Genomic DNA, 16,412 nt, shown 5'->3' with positions numbered 1-16,412 from the left:
CATTAATTGATTTCTCCATTCTAGCCATTGTCTTCACAATTGTTAGCCTGAATTCCATCTCCGACATCTTGGTTATATCTGCATCCATTTGTAAATCTGCAGCATAAGTCATAATCTCTGAGTCTTTTCTGTTTTGGGGGCTCCTCCTCTTAGTCATTCTATTGATGGGTGTTTGAGGGAATGTATAGAGTCCAAATTATTGACCAGAACCCAAGGAAGATGCACCTGTTTTCTTGGGACCTTAGGGTTGCTGGCCTCTTGTTTTCCCAGCCTGTCTTCTGCGGGAGGGGCCTGCCGCGCTGTTACTCAGGCAACCCTGTTTGGGCGGAGTTGCCCTGCCCCCCTGTGGCAGGGGATGGGCTCAGTGGGAATCAGTTTTTGGGGCTTTTGTTCTCTGGCACCTTTCCCTGGCAGCTTTCCGCATCCCTTCTGCGAGTCAGAGCAGAAGAGACCATTTCCAACCCTCTGCCTCAGAGAGGAGAGACCGCAGTCTGTTCTTCGGTGAGCTCTCCAGGCCACACTGTCTCCGTTTCTGTCCGTGCTGCTATAAACTGCAGCGGCCTGGGTTGTGCGCCCCCCCGCAGCGCTCCCCGTCCTGCCTCCAGGTCGGGGCACGTCTCTGCCTTTTGTGCTTCTAAAACCACCAGCCGCTCCCAGTTTGTCCACCACTTGGGGTCCTGTCCTGGGGACTGCAGTTCGCGTGCGCGCGACTCCGCCGCTCGGGGTTTCCACCCCGGGGCGTTGCAGTTCACCGGCGCGACCCCGGCGCACCGGGTTTCCGTCTCAGAGGCTGCAGTTCGCATGCGCGCGACCGTCGCTCCGGGTTTCTGTCCGGGCGGCTGCGGTTCGTGTGCGCGCGACCCCGCCGGTCTGGTTTTCCACCCCGGGGGCTGCCCTAAAGTCCTTTCCCGATGCTACCGGTCTGCGAGTCTGTGCCCATCCGCAGCGCGCGAGGCTGTCACTCACCGGCGGTGTAGGATCCCCACGGCCAGGCACCCTCCCGCTGCCGTTTATCCTCTGATATCTGCCCGCAGAATCACGGCTCTCCTCTTGGTACCTCACAACCAACCGCCTGCGATATTCTGCTTGTAGAGATCCAGATCTTCTTACATCTCAGGCTGGTTTCGTGGGTGCTCAGAGTGGTCTGGTAGATATCCAGCTCAATTCTGGGGACCAGTTGAAATAGGTCCCCTACTCCTCCGCCATCTCCCCCCCCCCCGTATCAACTGTATTTAATCTGGTCACAAAGAAAAAAAGTATAAATACCTATCTCATTGGATTGTTGAATGCATTATATGATTTAATTCTTTGAAACCCGGCATAGTGCCAGGTATAAAGTAAGCACTTAATTGGAGGTACAGTCTCATGTTTTTAGCTGTTATCTTGATGGAGAATGCTCAAATATAAATCTTTAGTCCCGACTTATTCCTAAGCTCTATTCACATATTGACATCTGTCTTCTAAACATTTACACCTAAATTTGTTCACATGTGTTTATTGAACATTTACCATGGGAGAGGGATGTGTTATATGTTGGAAGAAATATAGTTTGTGCCCTGTATTAGTTTTCTGTTGCTGTCATAACAAATTACCATGAACTTAGCATCTTAAAACAACCAAATTTATTATGTCAGAGTTCTTTGGTTTTTGTTTTGTTTTGACTTGTTTTTTTAGATTTTATTTAAATTCAAGTTAGATAACATATAGTGTATTATTAGTTTCAGGGGTAGAAGTTAGTGATTGATCTGTTGCATTATATCAAGTGCCCTCATTAATGCTCATCCCCCAGTTACCCCATCCTCTCACCCCCTTCCCCTCCGGCAACCTTCAGTTTGTTCCATATACTTAAGAGTCTCTTATGGTTTGCCTCCCTCTCTGTTTTTGTGTTATTTTATTTTTCCTTCCCTTCCCCTATGTTCATTAGTTTTGTTTCTTAAATTCCACATCTGAGTGAAATCATATGGTATTTGTCTTTCTTTGACTATGTCAAAGTTCTTTGGACCAGAGGTCTGACATGGGTCACATTGGGCTATAATCAAGGTGCTCGCAGGGCTGTGTTCCTTACTGGAGGCTCTGGGGAAGAATCCACTTCCAAGTTCATTTAGGTTGTAGGTTGAATTCTGTCTTTGCAGTTGTAGGACTGAACTCTTCCTTACTGGCTATCAGCCAAAGACTGGTCTTTGCTTCTAGAAGCTGTCTGCTCCTTCTCATGCTTCCTGTGAGCTCCCAGAGGCCCATTCCCAAACCTGACATGTGGGTGTCTGTATCTTAGCACCAGCAACCGTGTATCCCTCTCATACTTCAAATCTCTCTGGTTTCCCCTTCTGCCATATCATTTCTGTGTTTCCACTTCTGGCCAGAGATAGTTCTCTGCTTTTCAGGGTTCATGGGATTTGATTGAGCCCACTCAGATAATCCAAGATAATCTGTTTTGAGGTCTGTACCTTAATTACATCTGCAAAGTCCTTTTTTTGCCATAACATATTCCTAGGTTCTGGAGATTAAGGTATGAACATTCTTGGCGTCCATTATTCTGCCTACAATATCCCCATAAAAAACTTGAAATCTGGTTGGGAAATAGACACGTGAATAAAAAAATCAAATCGAAGGGGTTGGTATTGTATACAGTGGGAGAACAAAGAATGGAGAGAATCAGTGTTACTTGAGCTGAATATGGAAGGATGAGTACTTGTTTGATAAGGGGCTTGGGGGGGACATGTCAGGAGAAGCAGCAATAATAGCCATAGCAATAATAGTAACAAGTGGCTATCCCAAGCACTTTTATAAGATGACTTCACTGAAATTCTCACAAATGGTAGATCTGTTATTATCTGCCATTATAGCTTCTGCAGATGAAGTTTTAATGTCTTCACTTTCAGAGTAGAAAGGGTAAAATTATCGTATCGGGTAGTTGAGAGAATTAACATTGATGGCTAAAGCTTAGCATGTAGTAAACACTTAGTACATGGTAGGTAAACAGAGTAGAGGGTGGATAGGAGAAATACTTAGGTAGTGGACTTGGTCACTGGTTATGAGCGTAGGGGACAGGGGAGAATTCATAGTGACTGAGGGAGCTTTTTGGTGGTGGGCGTGTTACAAGGATGGTGGTGTTATTCAGTACTGTAGGAGGAGAAACAGGGTTTGGTTTTATGTCTAGTGGGGAAAGGGCTTTGAGAAGAGGAAGGGGTGAGTTCAGAAGGTATCTGTGGGAATACTCAATTGAATTTAAATGGAGACTTACATTGTGTAGGTCAAACACTTGTAAGAGAGTTCAGAGATGAAGTGGTCACCGTCACTTCAAAATCATCATGTCTAACGTGGAATTTACTGTCTTCTCCTCAGGCTGGTCCCCCATCTTCTCACCATTCTTTCATTTTCCCAAGCTTGACATCTTTTTTTCATTCCTGACTCTCAGCTCTCTGGAGGGAGAACTCAAAACCCTGTGTACAGTGTTTGCAGGGGTCTGTGATGTAAATACTCCAGACAGGGCCCATTTCAGACAGTGGCTGCTTTTGTGCTGCCATGGCAGAGATGAAGAGCTCCAGCAGAGACCGCGTGGGCTGGCAAAGCCTAAAATCTTTCCTGTCTGGATCTTTATAGAAGAAGTTTGCCAACTTCTGTGGTAGTGTCTCCAAAATAATAAAATAGTAACATGGTAGAATAATTCTCCATCTCTAGTCATTCTTTCCATCCATCAAGATGGGTTAGGGGAGGAGGTAGTCTGAGGGGGCGATGTGTGAGATCATGCATGGTCTTGAGGTAGTTTTTTGGACTTAGGCTGTTTTTCTAAATGAGAGGAGTGATATGATGTAACTTATGTTTTTTAAAGAAAACACTGGCTGCTATTTAGAGAATAGACCATAGGGCAGCAAATCAGGAAGCAGAGAAATCTGTTGGGAGGCCATTGTTATAATCCAGGTAAATCTTTGGATCAGGGTAATAGTTGTGCAAGTGAGTTTACACTTTGGATACATTTTGAACATAGAGCTGACAGGATTTGCTGATGGAAAAAGAGGAGCTAGGATGAGTCTTGGATGGAGAAGGAGTACCAAAAGGGGGTCTTAAGTTGGAGCCTGAGTTATTGAGATAACATTATACCACGTTGCTACATAAGGGATTTTAAGAAGAAAATTGAGACTTTAGCAATGCCTGTAAATTTTTTTTTTTTTACTTCTTCTAAACAATATGTGTTCCACGAGGAAAAATTCTTTGTGTAAAATAATTTTCCTTTTAAGCAATATATTTTATTTTTTTAAAAGATTTTATTTATTTATTAGAGAGAGCACAAGCGGGGGGGCGGGGGTGGGGAGAGACAGAGGGAGAGGGAGAAGCAGACTCCCTACTGAGCAGGGAACTGACGTGAGGCTCGATCCCAGGATCTTGAGATCATGACCTGAGCCAAAGGCAGATGCTTAACTGACTGAGCCAGCCAGGTGCCCCCTAAGCAATATATTTTAAAACAAATCTAGGAGAACATAGAAATGTTTCTAAAATATGGAATTTTTAGAAAAGGAAACTATAATAAAACCTACTTTAGATAAGACTGTTTTAATCCTGTGATTTGGTGGCTTAAAAAAAAAAAAAACCTATTCAGAAATTAACAATTTTGGTGGAGTGAGTTTCAGCATTTACCCACAAACCGTTAAGGTATAGTTTCAAAAACTTACAAGTCAATGTTTCATTGTACTGTGAATAAATTATTACTCATGTCTTTTATGTAGGTTTTACTTGTAATGGACACAAGGACAGAACAGACATTCATTTTAAAAGTAAGTAGAATTTGTATGTTTAATGAATTTTTTTTTTTTAAAGATTTTATTTATTTATTTGAGAGAGAGAATGAGAGAGAGCACATGAGAGGGGGGAGGGGCAGAGGGAGAAGCAGACTCCCCGCCGAGCAGGGAGCCCGATGCGGGACTCGATCCCGGGACTCCAGGACCATGACCTGAGCCGAAGGCAGTCGCTCAACCAACTGAGCCACCCAGGCGCCCTGTTTAATGAATTTTTTAGGCATTTATTTTCAAATTATGTTTCTGAAAGAAAAAAATACTTAGTATGTTTTCGGGGTGTTTGGATGTTCTGTTATGTTTGTGATGATCTGTATTTATTTTACTTTCTGTTCTTTATCATAGTTTATAAATACGTTATACCATACATTTAAAAAGAGTTTTAGGTTATAGAGTATGGAGGTAATAGTTTGGGTAAGTTGAAGACTCATTCCCTGCTATTTAAATATATAGTGTGTACCTTAAACACATCTCTAATACATTTTGTATAATTTGTGAAGATTGCACACAATTGTACCTTTGATTATGATTATAGCCCTAAAGAGCTGAAATTTTGCCTTTAAGTCTGTGTTTCAGGTATTTGGGAAAGTGTTATCTACATCCCTGGTCCTCTTTTTTTTTCTTTCTTTTTTTTTTTTTAATCTAAATTCAATTCTGTTTCTTTATATAACTCAATTTCTAACTAAATGAACAAGGAAAGAAAAACCCCTCGATTTTGTAATTTCAAAATTGAAATGGATTGTGACAGTACATATTCTAAAATATCCTAATTTAATAATTTCCATAGCATCTAGAAATAATCAGTTTCAGATTAATTTTATATTTCTTTTTCAGATATTTTTTCTTTTATTTACAGCATGGCAATAGGTCACATTGACATATAACTGAAATGAATTTCTTTCTGCATATACTTTATCACTGGCATTTCTCCGGATTTTTAAACAGGGCTTTGACACCAGACACTACAGATACCTTGTTTCTTTGGAGAAGACTTAAAGTAGTCTTTATACTTTTTTGGCATAAATTTTTCAAATCTCCTGTTTAATCTAGGAATACCTTTTGTGTCTCAGAAATTTGAATGGTCTCACAGTGTCTACTGCTGTAAAGATATATATATATATGTAAAATAAAACTTAAGAAAAGGTCATAGAGAAATAACTGCGTGTCATCCTGATGACTTAGTTTGAGAGCATCTCTAATAAAAACACTGACCCACGTAATTGATTTTAATGGCAGCTTTGTGGCATCTTCCGTTCTCTGGATTCACGCCAGATGCCATCAGCAGAGCCTCCAGGGACTGAGGGGCATAGAGCAGCAGATGAGTGGTTTCTCTGAAGCCCAGAGTAACTCAGATAGATTAGTTTGGTTGATAAACACAGAGCACAGCAGGCTCCAAAGGCAACTGAGGGTACAACTGACCTTTTTGTTCTCTGTCAGGGTCTAAGGAAAAGCAGTGAATATAGCAGGAACAGAAAGACCATCATCCCCCGCTGTGTGCCCAACATGGTGTGTCTGCACAAGTACATCATTTCTGAGGAGTCCGTATTTCTTGTGCTGCAGCACGCAGAAGGTTAGTTTGTGGTTTAAATTGTTTACAGAGCAAAGAATGTCATCTGCTTAGCTTTTCAGTGTCTATAATGCCCTTTTTACTTCTGGCATCGCATGGGCAGATAAAACATACGAAACACATGTAAGAAACTGTTTTCCTCATTCCGCCACTCTCTTTGAGTTGTGAGGGAAAATGAAAACCCAGGTGAACAGCAGATTTCATTTGAACTACAGTAACATTCTTAGATATACATAACTACTTACTTTCTCCTCGAATTGAGCTACTGTGATGAGCACGTTAAGGTGAATGTGTGCTAAAGAGCTAGGTTTTGTTTTAGGCATTTTATTTTGTTCTCTGTTCTCTGCTAAAAGGATACATTAGTGTTAGATGACGAAAGTAAAAAGCATCCCCTGAAGAATTAATTAATTACCTCCTTTTTTAGAATGCATGGGTATTTGCTCAACATCTGACATTACCTAGTTATTCTGATCCAGGTTTTTACGAATCCAGCCATTGGCATCACATATGGGTACAAAGCAGAGGCCTGGTGCTCTGCCTTCAGACTGTTTATGAAATTTCAGCTCATGATAGTGGGAACAGGTGGCAAAAAAATATTATGTTTTGATTTGTTTTCGCCCTTTAACACCTGAATTTAAATAAATAGTCTTTTATTTAGAATGACTGAATACAGCATATAAATATAAATCCACATAATAAATGACTACCTTTTGGCCTGAAGAGGTGTTTTTAAAATAGTAAAAAAAAAATTTAAATTATTTTCCATGTTTCATGAAGGTGTTATTTTTATTTTTACATTACTGAGAATAAAGAACTGTTGTGTTTTACTAATAGGCTTGACATTTGAATTTAATGCATTTTCCCAGGAAAATGAGTCATTGCTTTGTGGAATGAGGTCTTTTATGATAACTAATGCAAGATTTTTGACGGGGGCAATAAACTATTAATATTGTTTATTATGAAGTACAGCACAAGATAACTACAGATGGAGGGAAGACCTCCATATGTAGTATTTAATAGGAAATTCAGAAGGGGCTCCATGGTCTCTCAGGTATTAAGAGAGTTAATTGCGTGTGTGAATCGGATAACTAATTCACCTTTGTTCAGACATTATAGACAGCTTTTATCTGAGGATACCAGTGCATTACAGACATTATTGAATTAGAGGTCATGTCATCTGATAGCGAAATACAGCCACCTCTGGTGTGGAACAAAATAACTTGCGTAGTAATAATCCATAATAATTTAGAACAAGGTCAGTAGGATGAATGTAATTATAGTCAATATTCTATTACCCAGTGTGGATTATTCATGTTGGAGATTATCTGTGGCAAATTTTCGGTTCTAGTTTGCCTCTGCTATTCGCAGCTTCTTCCTGCTCTTTCTCTTCCTTCTCTAGAACACACTTCAGTTTTTCTTCTGCCATCTGCTCACTTTCTCTTATACTCCTTAAAGCTGATATTTCAACTAATTTTACTTTAATACTGAGAAAATCTTTATAATCTCTTTGAAAGCCGTATGTCTAGATTTAGATGATCTTTACCAAACTCTTTTTTCCTTTATTGTTGGCCACAGCTGACTTTGAATGGCTACATGATATTGAATTTGTCCTGGATGATTTAAACTTGGTGGGGGAGGATCTCTTTTTGACTGTTGATTTCAGGTGTCTACTGTTTGATTATAAGCAGATTTTTATAACACAAAGATATTAAATTATAGTGCAAACAGGGACTCTAGGTTCATTTAATGTTCTGCAAATTTATTGAGCATGTATTGTGTACTAGACTCTCTCTTTGGTGAACAAGACAGGAAGAGAGCTTGCCCCTTTGAAACTTACATTCTTGTGACGAGTCAAACAGAAAACCAAAAAGCATGATAATATGGACTAATAATAGGGACCGCACTGGTTTCTAACACAGCGATCTTTAAAAAAGAACGACTGGGGGACTACTTTAGATGAGGTAGTCAAGGGAGCCTGCTCCAAAAAGGTGACATTTAAGAGGAGTTTTGAATGACAAAAGAAATAACCATTTGGATGTAATTGGGAAGCGCATTCTAGGTACAGGGATCAGTGTAAGAAATCAAAGGCAAAAACAGTATCTGATGAACAAGAAAGGAGACCATTTGGTTGGAGTGTAGTAGGTGAGGGCAGTCGTGGTATATGAGGCTCTTGGGGAAGTAGGCAGGAGTCTTGTACTGCAGGGAAAGGACTTTGGCTTTTATTCAAGTGCATTGGGAAACCAGTGGATATCTAAAGCAGTGGCAAGAGCTGATTTACATTTTAAAAAGATCACCCTGGCTGTTGTATAGGGAATGGATTATCAACAGGCAAGGAAGAGTAAACAAGCAGCGAATAGTCTAGACAAGAGGTGATGATGGCATGGCTTTCTGGTCTTCTAGCCCCTGTGCTTTGAGGGTAGACTCAGTGGAACCTGTGATAGATTCTGGGTTAGGGAGAGAAGAATTTAGGCGAATTTTTTGGCTTTAGCTTGAGCAGTCAGGTGAACTGTATGATGGGCAGTATGCTATCTTTTACATATTAGTGGTATTTGTTACCTCTGTGAATTAGAAGTTGTGCATATATCATACACCCATTACTTTTAAATGTGTAAATAGCTATTCCTGAAAAATAAGTGTTGAACAATTGTTTTCTCTAACATGAATGCTTGAATACTTATGATCTGTGGCTTTAGCTTCCTTCTGCTTATAGGACTATTCAAGATTCACGTAAGTCTCTTGGACTCATTTTCTTTCAATTTTTAATTGATTTAGTCACAAATATATTGGTGCTTACTGGGATACAGGCTTGGTTCTAACATGACAGTGAACAAAACTGATGAAGACTTTGTCCACATGGAGCTTACATTGAGAGGCAGAACAGACAATAAGCAAATACATAAGTAAATATATGTTGGATGGAGATAAATTGTATGGCGAAAAGTTAAATAAAAGACGGGTAAAGGGGATGCCAGAAGGGTGAGGTGGGGGTTACTAATTTAACTAGAGTGGTCACCTCATTAAGAAAGGGACGTTGGGCCAGTGACCTGAAGGAAGTGAGAAGGGGAGCATTGTGGATATGTGAGGGAAGAGTATCTCATTAAGAGAGAACAAATAGGCTTGAAGCCAAGAGTGTACTTGGGGTATAAGAAACAGCAAGGTTACTGTGGCTGGAGCAGAATGGGAAGAACTTGGAGGTGGGGAGGCAGGTGGGAAGATCCTCTGTGGTCTTAATAGGCCACTTTAGGAACTTGATTTTATTTTATTATTATTATTATTTTTTTTTTGAGAGCACATGCAGGGTTAGGGGGCAGAGGGAGAGAGAGAGAATCTCAAGTGGGCTCCATGCCCAGTGTGGAGCTCAGTGAGGGGCTTGATCTCACAACCTTGAGATCGTGACCTGAGCCGAAATCAAGAGTCAGACCCTTAACCGACTGAACCACTCAGGTGCCCCAAGAACTTGATTTTTACTCTGAGTAGATAGGAAGTGATTGAGGGATATTGAGCAGAGGAGTGACAAGATAGGGATCACTCTGGCTGCTTTGTGGAAAATGTAGTCTAGGAGGGCAAAGGCAAAAGCAGGAGACCAGTTTGGAAGTTTTTGCAGCAATCCAGGTGAAAATAATTGTGGTTTGCACAAAGCGTTAGTGGTAGAGGCGGTGAGAAATGGTCATTCGATTCTGAATCTATTTTGAAGATAGAACTGACATAATTCTGCTTTACACGCCTGCAAGGTTTTTGGCTCACAGAACTGAAAGAATGGAGTTCTCATTTACTAAGATGGGGAAAGCTGTGGGAGGGGTGGATTTAGAGGAAGAAAATCAGGGATTCAGTTTTGGACTTGTGAGTTTGAGATGCTTCTGAAATGTCCAGGTGGTGTTCAGTAGGCAGTTGGATATACCAGACAGGATTTTAGGAGAGAGATTGAAAATGTTTATTGTTCCTATAAATGAATCCCTTATTTTAACTCTGGAGAAGAAAAGGTGAGAAAACAATTGTATTCAGTCCAGGCCACTTGTGTTATTAAAACTTTAAGTTCCTAAGATTAGGGATTATGTCATTTTCATCATCTGTATCCCAGCATTTAGCAGAATACTTGGTACATAGAAGATGTTCAGTGTATAACTGCTGAATACTGAGCAGGTCAGAGAAAAGGTGAAATGCCTAGGTTAGAAGGAATGCCTGCAGGTGTGGGTACACCGGATAGGTAGGGGATGGGAAAGAGTTTTGTCCCGAGTTACTTGGGGACCCAAGGGGTGAAATGATTCTCTTTTTATTAACTAGTTTTTTTAAATTATGAAATATATAAGGCAATACATTTGAACTATATAAAGTAAAAATAAAAACTCTCCCTTCCTAGTCACTTTAATACCCAGTTCTGCTCTCTAGAAATAGGGGAAATTTTCCAATGTGTATAAACATATACTCCCTACCTGTCTGGTTAAATAAAATGGATCTTACATATTGTTCTGTGGCTTGTTTTCTTCCCCCATCTTAACAATATACCTTGGACAACTTTCCTTGTCAGTACATACAGGTCTGCATTAAGAGAGACCAGTGTAGTGATTAAAAACAAGGATTCTAGAGCCAGACTACGTTAGTTTGTGTGACCTGGGGCAAGGTATCTAGTGTTTTTGTCCTTCCATTTCCTTATCTATAAAATAGGGATGATAATTATCTACCTCATACAGTTGATGTGAGGATTAAGTAGTTGATATACGTAAAGCACTTAGTGCCTGGTGAACATTGTGTAAGTATTTGCAAATGTTGCTGTTGTGCTTTTGAGTAAAGAATATTTGGTTGTACCGATATTATAATTTATTTAACTACTCCCTTATTAATTGGTGTTTAAATTGTTTCTAGTACCTTTTCCTATATATCTTTGTGTATTTTTGTTTTCTTTTTTTGAGAACTATTTATAGCATGAATTTCTTGACGTAGAATTTAGAATTGGTGGTTCAAAAAATGATTTTGATCATTGTTCCAGCAGTATTTTATCATACATATTAAAGTCAAGTCCTAATTCTGGTCAAGCAAATTTAACAAATATTCTTTGCGATCTTTCAGAAAACCAATAAATTAAAATTTAATGAGAGACAAAGAGTTTTTACTAAACTTTATTAACTGCTAATTTCATAGCTTAAAATGGCTAATATCTCCAAGTTTTATATGCTTTAGTGAGGCTTACAAAGGTGTCATATGTATTTCTAAAGTGTTCAAAACTGTAAGTATGTTAGGTATTTTCTTTTTTTTTTATGTTAGGTATTTTCTACTTATATTTTGAGATTTAGCAATAACAGGGTTTTTTAAAGGATAACATTTTTTTTTTTTTAAGATTTTATTTATTTGACAGAGAGATAGAGAGCACAAGTAGACAGAGTGGCAGGGAGAGGGAGAAGCAGGCTGGGAGCCGGACATGGGGCTCGGTCCCAGGACCCCAGGATCATGACCTGAGCTGAAAGCAGCCGCTTAACCGACTGAGCCACCCAGGCGCCCCAAGGATAATATTTTTAATGTTACAATAATGATGTTGACATTTGTGTAAGTTTATCTGTTAGGCCTGATCTTAATTCAGTAGAAAGTAAAACACGCTCAACTTTTGTGGGTGAGAAATTTCAAAGGAAATAATGTGTTCTTGTAAGTTTTGTGATTTTCATGATTTTGTAATTGGAAGAAAGTATGGGCTAGGACCAAAATTTTGTTTCCATAGTTCCATATCAAACATTAAATTTAACTGGGCACCCAGCAAAGAATGGAAAGGGGCTAAAACGGATTCATTCTCTCTTGAAAAATGCAGTTTTTTTTTTTTTTTTAAGATTTTATTTATTTATTTGACAGAGAGAGACACAGCGAGAGAGGGAACACTAGCAAGGGGAGTGGGAGAGGGAGAAGCAGGCTTTCTGATGAGCAGGGAGCCCGATGTGGGGCTCGATCCCAGGACCCTGGGATCACGACCTGAGCCGAAGGCAGACGCTTAACGACTGAGGACCCAGGCGCCCAGAAAAATGCAGTTTTTTTACAACTCACTTTAGGGTACTTGTTTAGGTTAGGAACAAATGTCATAAAGAAAGTGCCAATCATCACATTTAAAAATTCTATGTAATAATGAGAAGAATGGAAATTAAGGGAGATGCCATATTTGACTAATCAAATTGGTCAGCTTGCTAACATCCAATAAAGGCAAGTTGCTATGAAGGTGGCATTAATACACATTGCTTATAGGAGTGGATTCTGGTACAGCCTTTCTGTAAAGCAGTTTCACAACATGTATCAGAAGCATTAAACATATTCATGTTTTTTGATCCAGTCTTTTCATTTCTGGGATTCTGTCCTGATGAAATTATCAGGGATGTCAAGTACTTCCATGTAAAAAGTACATATTATTTTAATAGTAAAAGATTGGAAACAATGTAAATATCCAACAATAGATGAACACTTAAATACCTCATAATATCCATCACATGGATATGCTATATAGCCATCGAAGTTCATAGTCTCATGAAAATTAGAAAATGTTTATGATGTGATGTTAGTCACAGATAAAACATCTGAAAATAAATGTACAAATAGTTAATAGTGCTTTTAAAAAAGATTTATCCATTTATTTGAGAGAGAGGGGGAGAGAGCGTGTGAGTGCACATGCACGAATGTTGGGTAGGGCAGAGGGGAGAGAATCCTAAGCAGACTTCCCGCTGAGCATGGAGCCCAATGTGGGGCTGGATCCCATGATCCGTGAGATCATGACCTGAGCCAAAATCAAGAGTCGAACACTTAACCAACTGAGCCACCCAGGCGCCTGTAGTTAATACTGTTTATAGGTGATTTGTATTTGAATTTTTCTCTTCTGTTCTTTTCTGTATTTAATTTTTTTGAAACCATATGAAACCATGTATTTGTTTTAAAGCAGGAAGAAAGCATGACCCAAAATAATGATATTATTAATATTTATAGACCCTTATTCTTAAAAGATTTTCAAAATACTTGGAAAGATGTCTTTTTATAACCTGATTTAATAAATATTTATTTAATACATACTATTTTACATGCTAGGCAGAATCCTTTCCTTGTAGTTATGAAGACCCTGCAGTCTGGTAAAGGAGATGGTAAAAGTATGGGCGTATAAAAGTAATATTAATATGAAACAGAATGTCTTAAATGTTGTAAGAGGGACTAAGTGATATAAAAGATTCAGAGAATCTGAATCCACTGAGGGGATGCCAAAAAATTGGTAAAAGAAAACAAATTCTGAGGGACTGTCAAGAATGGTTAGGATTTTGACAAGTAGATATTGGAGAAACTAGTAAGAAAAAAAAAATTCTTGAAGTGCTAGGTATAGTTTGAGCAAAAGCCCAGGATGGGTTATATTTGGAGAAATCCAATTCAGATGGATTATTTGGTGAGTTGAAGGGGAGGACCAAATCATAGCTTGACACATTATATTTACTGAGGGGTTCAAGCCTCTGTGGAGTTGGTACATACATCATTAAGTAGATGGAGGGGATTTGGGTTCTTGAATGGAGAAATAATGTAAGATCTGTGTAAAATGGAAGATTAATTGGGCAGCAATTAGTGTGATAGAATGATACAGAAAGCAGTTAAAGCAGGGATCTAGTTTAGCTGTGAAGTTATTCCAAGAAGCAGACTGGCCAAAGGAATCAGTAGAAGAGGAAGACTCCATGAAACATTATGGACATATCTTACAGGACTTGGAAACTTGCCCAAAAGAACAAGGGAGAAAAAATAATCTAAGCTTGGTCCAAAGCTTTTTTGCCAGAGTGGCTTGGAGGTCAGAAAGAGGAAGTGATCTGGGGGGGTCGGGGTGGGTAGAGAAAGAATTGAAGCACATTGAATTTTCTATTTCAGCACTTCATCCAGGTGAAATTGGCCTAAGAACGAATGAAACTTTTCTTAGAACTTTACTGGGTACCGTTTCTTGCTGTTACTAGAACTTTGCAACTGCAAAGACTGTCTACTTTGTGTTGGCACATCTCATTTTGATGAGTTATCATTGAGTTAAAGCAGCACTGACTGTCTGTTGTGTCCTGCACACTGTTTAGGCAGTAGATAGAAAGATGGAAGTGACGGTCCTGTCTTCACAGTAGTCCCCATCTAGGAGAATGGAAGACAACACACGTTGTTTCAGTTGGATTGTGTACAAGAACCCCAGCTCCAGGTTCAGGCTTTATTGTTAGTGTGCCACAACAGAGGTATTTGTGATCAGAGGAGTGTGGCTATTGCTGTCAAATGACGAACAAAAGATGGAATCAATGCATAGCTTCTTTTGTGAGTTTCAAAGCTATATATGAACCTTAAATTCTATTTGAATATGGGGGAATATGAAATGCTAAGTATAATCTAATGCGGACAGAAAGTTAGCTAAGAAAAATGAGAGGGGAAAAGTTAAACACCATAATGTCCAGTACTACTAATTATTATCAAAATGGGAGAAAACTGTTAACTGGGTCACAGGGAGAGGCGATGTCTGAGTATCTTAGGATTAATATTATGACAGCTATCCTTTATTATACATTTACTTTGTAGTGGGCACAGTACTCGGGGCGGGGGGCTTTATGTATTTACTGAGTTCCTCTAAATGAAGTGAAATGCCAAGTACAAAAAGATTTTTTTGGATGCTTCCACTGACCTTTTTATACATATAATTGACTGTTGGAGATGATTTCTCTTAAGATTGTTACCCTTGGTATAGGATGCTTAATAAAGACATTAAAAATGTGCTGGAAAAAAAATTGCCTTCTCCATGTTAATAGAGGGATTCATTTTTAACACATTATTTCCCATTTTTGGAAGCTACGGTTATATATTCACAGAGGATGCATCTGCAATTATTGTTTGTAAGATTTTTAGATCAGATTTAACTTCTTGTAATACAGTAAAGCTTTGGTAGGTTTTGATACTTAAACAGGTATTTGTTCAAAGATTCTAGTGAGCAAAACAGGTTGAGTTCTTAATGGTTAAAATAACACAAAAGAAAAACAAGGTGAAATAACTAACAAGTATTGCTGGTAAAACATCAGATTCCTTTGATTTCTTTGAAATTGATTTTTATGATTTTACTTTTCTGTAGGTTTCTTGTATATATCAGAATACAAAACTGGAATTACAATAGCCAGCCTCATTAATGGCTGCCCAATTAATTTTCCTCAATTGCCTTACTAGGTCTTATTATACCATATATGATGTATATGGGGGGAATGGGAAAAATGTTATTAGTATGTCATTTACAATGGCATAATTATATACCAGATGCCATATCTCCCCTCTAGTCTTGGACTGGGCATTTTCTTTCTTTCTTTCTTTTTTTTAAAGATTTTATTTATTTATTTGACAGAGAGAGACAGCGAGAGAGGGAACACAAGCAGGGGGAGTGGGAGAGGGAGAAGCAGGCTTCCCACGGAGCAGGGAGCCTGATGCGGGGCTCGATCCCAGGACCCTGGGATCATGACCTGAGCTGAAGGCAGACGCTTAACGATGAGCCACCCAGGCGCCCCGGACTGGGCATTTCCAAAATAGAATAATATTGTTAGTTTTTGCTCCCTATAGTATATACAGTTTTAAGCAGCACTTATTTATGTATTTCCACTTGGCCAAGGGACCATGCTTCAAAAAATTATTACATGAACAGCTCAGAACATAATCAGATGTTTCAACACCTAAATCATATTTATTTATTTATTTTATTATTATTTTTTTTAAAGATTTATTTATTTATTTGAGAGAGTGAGAATGAGAGAGAATACATGAGAGGGGGGAGGGTCAGAGGGAGAAGCAGGCTCCTCGCTGAGCAGGGAGCCCGATGCGGGACTCGATCCCGGGACTCCAGGATCATGACCTGAGCCGAAGGCAGTTGCTTAACCAACTGAGCCACCCAGGCGCCCGCTAAATCATATTTAAAGCAGTGTTCCAGCTGTGGGATTTCATATTAGTATTTGTTAAACTAATTTCAAAGGGAGAAGTAGGTTGTCATTTAAAAGATAATTGGTATCAGGAGATGTGTTTAAAACTATACTCAGTCAGTAGTCAGCAATAACAAGAAAACGTAA

At 39.1% G+C, this 16,412-nt stretch overlaps 1 protein-coding gene across 13 annotated transcripts in view; it reads left to right on the top strand.

Annotated features, from left to right (window-relative positions):
* RPS6KC1 (ribosomal protein S6 kinase C1) overlaps positions 1-16,412 on the top strand; it is a 319,037-nt gene that overhangs the window by 125,040 nt on the left and 177,585 nt on the right. For all 13 annotated transcript variants that reach the window (XM_081824820.1, XM_081824821.1, XM_031037563.2 and 10 more), the window contains 2 exons: positions 4,722-4,769; positions 6,225-6,357. In XM_081824820.1, the coding sequence (XP_081680946.1) occupies positions 4,722-4,769; positions 6,225-6,357 (181 nt within the window). The remainder of the gene's footprint in view (positions 1-4,721; positions 4,770-6,224; positions 6,358-16,412) is intronic.

The sequence above is a fragment of the Leptonychotes weddellii genome, chromosome 6 (assembly GCF_054177405.1).
Source record: "Leptonychotes weddellii isolate Sample4059 chromosome 6, ASM5417740v2, whole genome shotgun sequence".
In the NCBI taxonomy this organism is placed as follows: Eukaryota; Metazoa; Chordata; class Mammalia; order Carnivora; family Phocidae; genus Leptonychotes; species Leptonychotes weddellii.
Note: the sequence above shows the minus strand (reverse complement) of the source record. Positions and strands in the feature narration are given on the sequence as shown.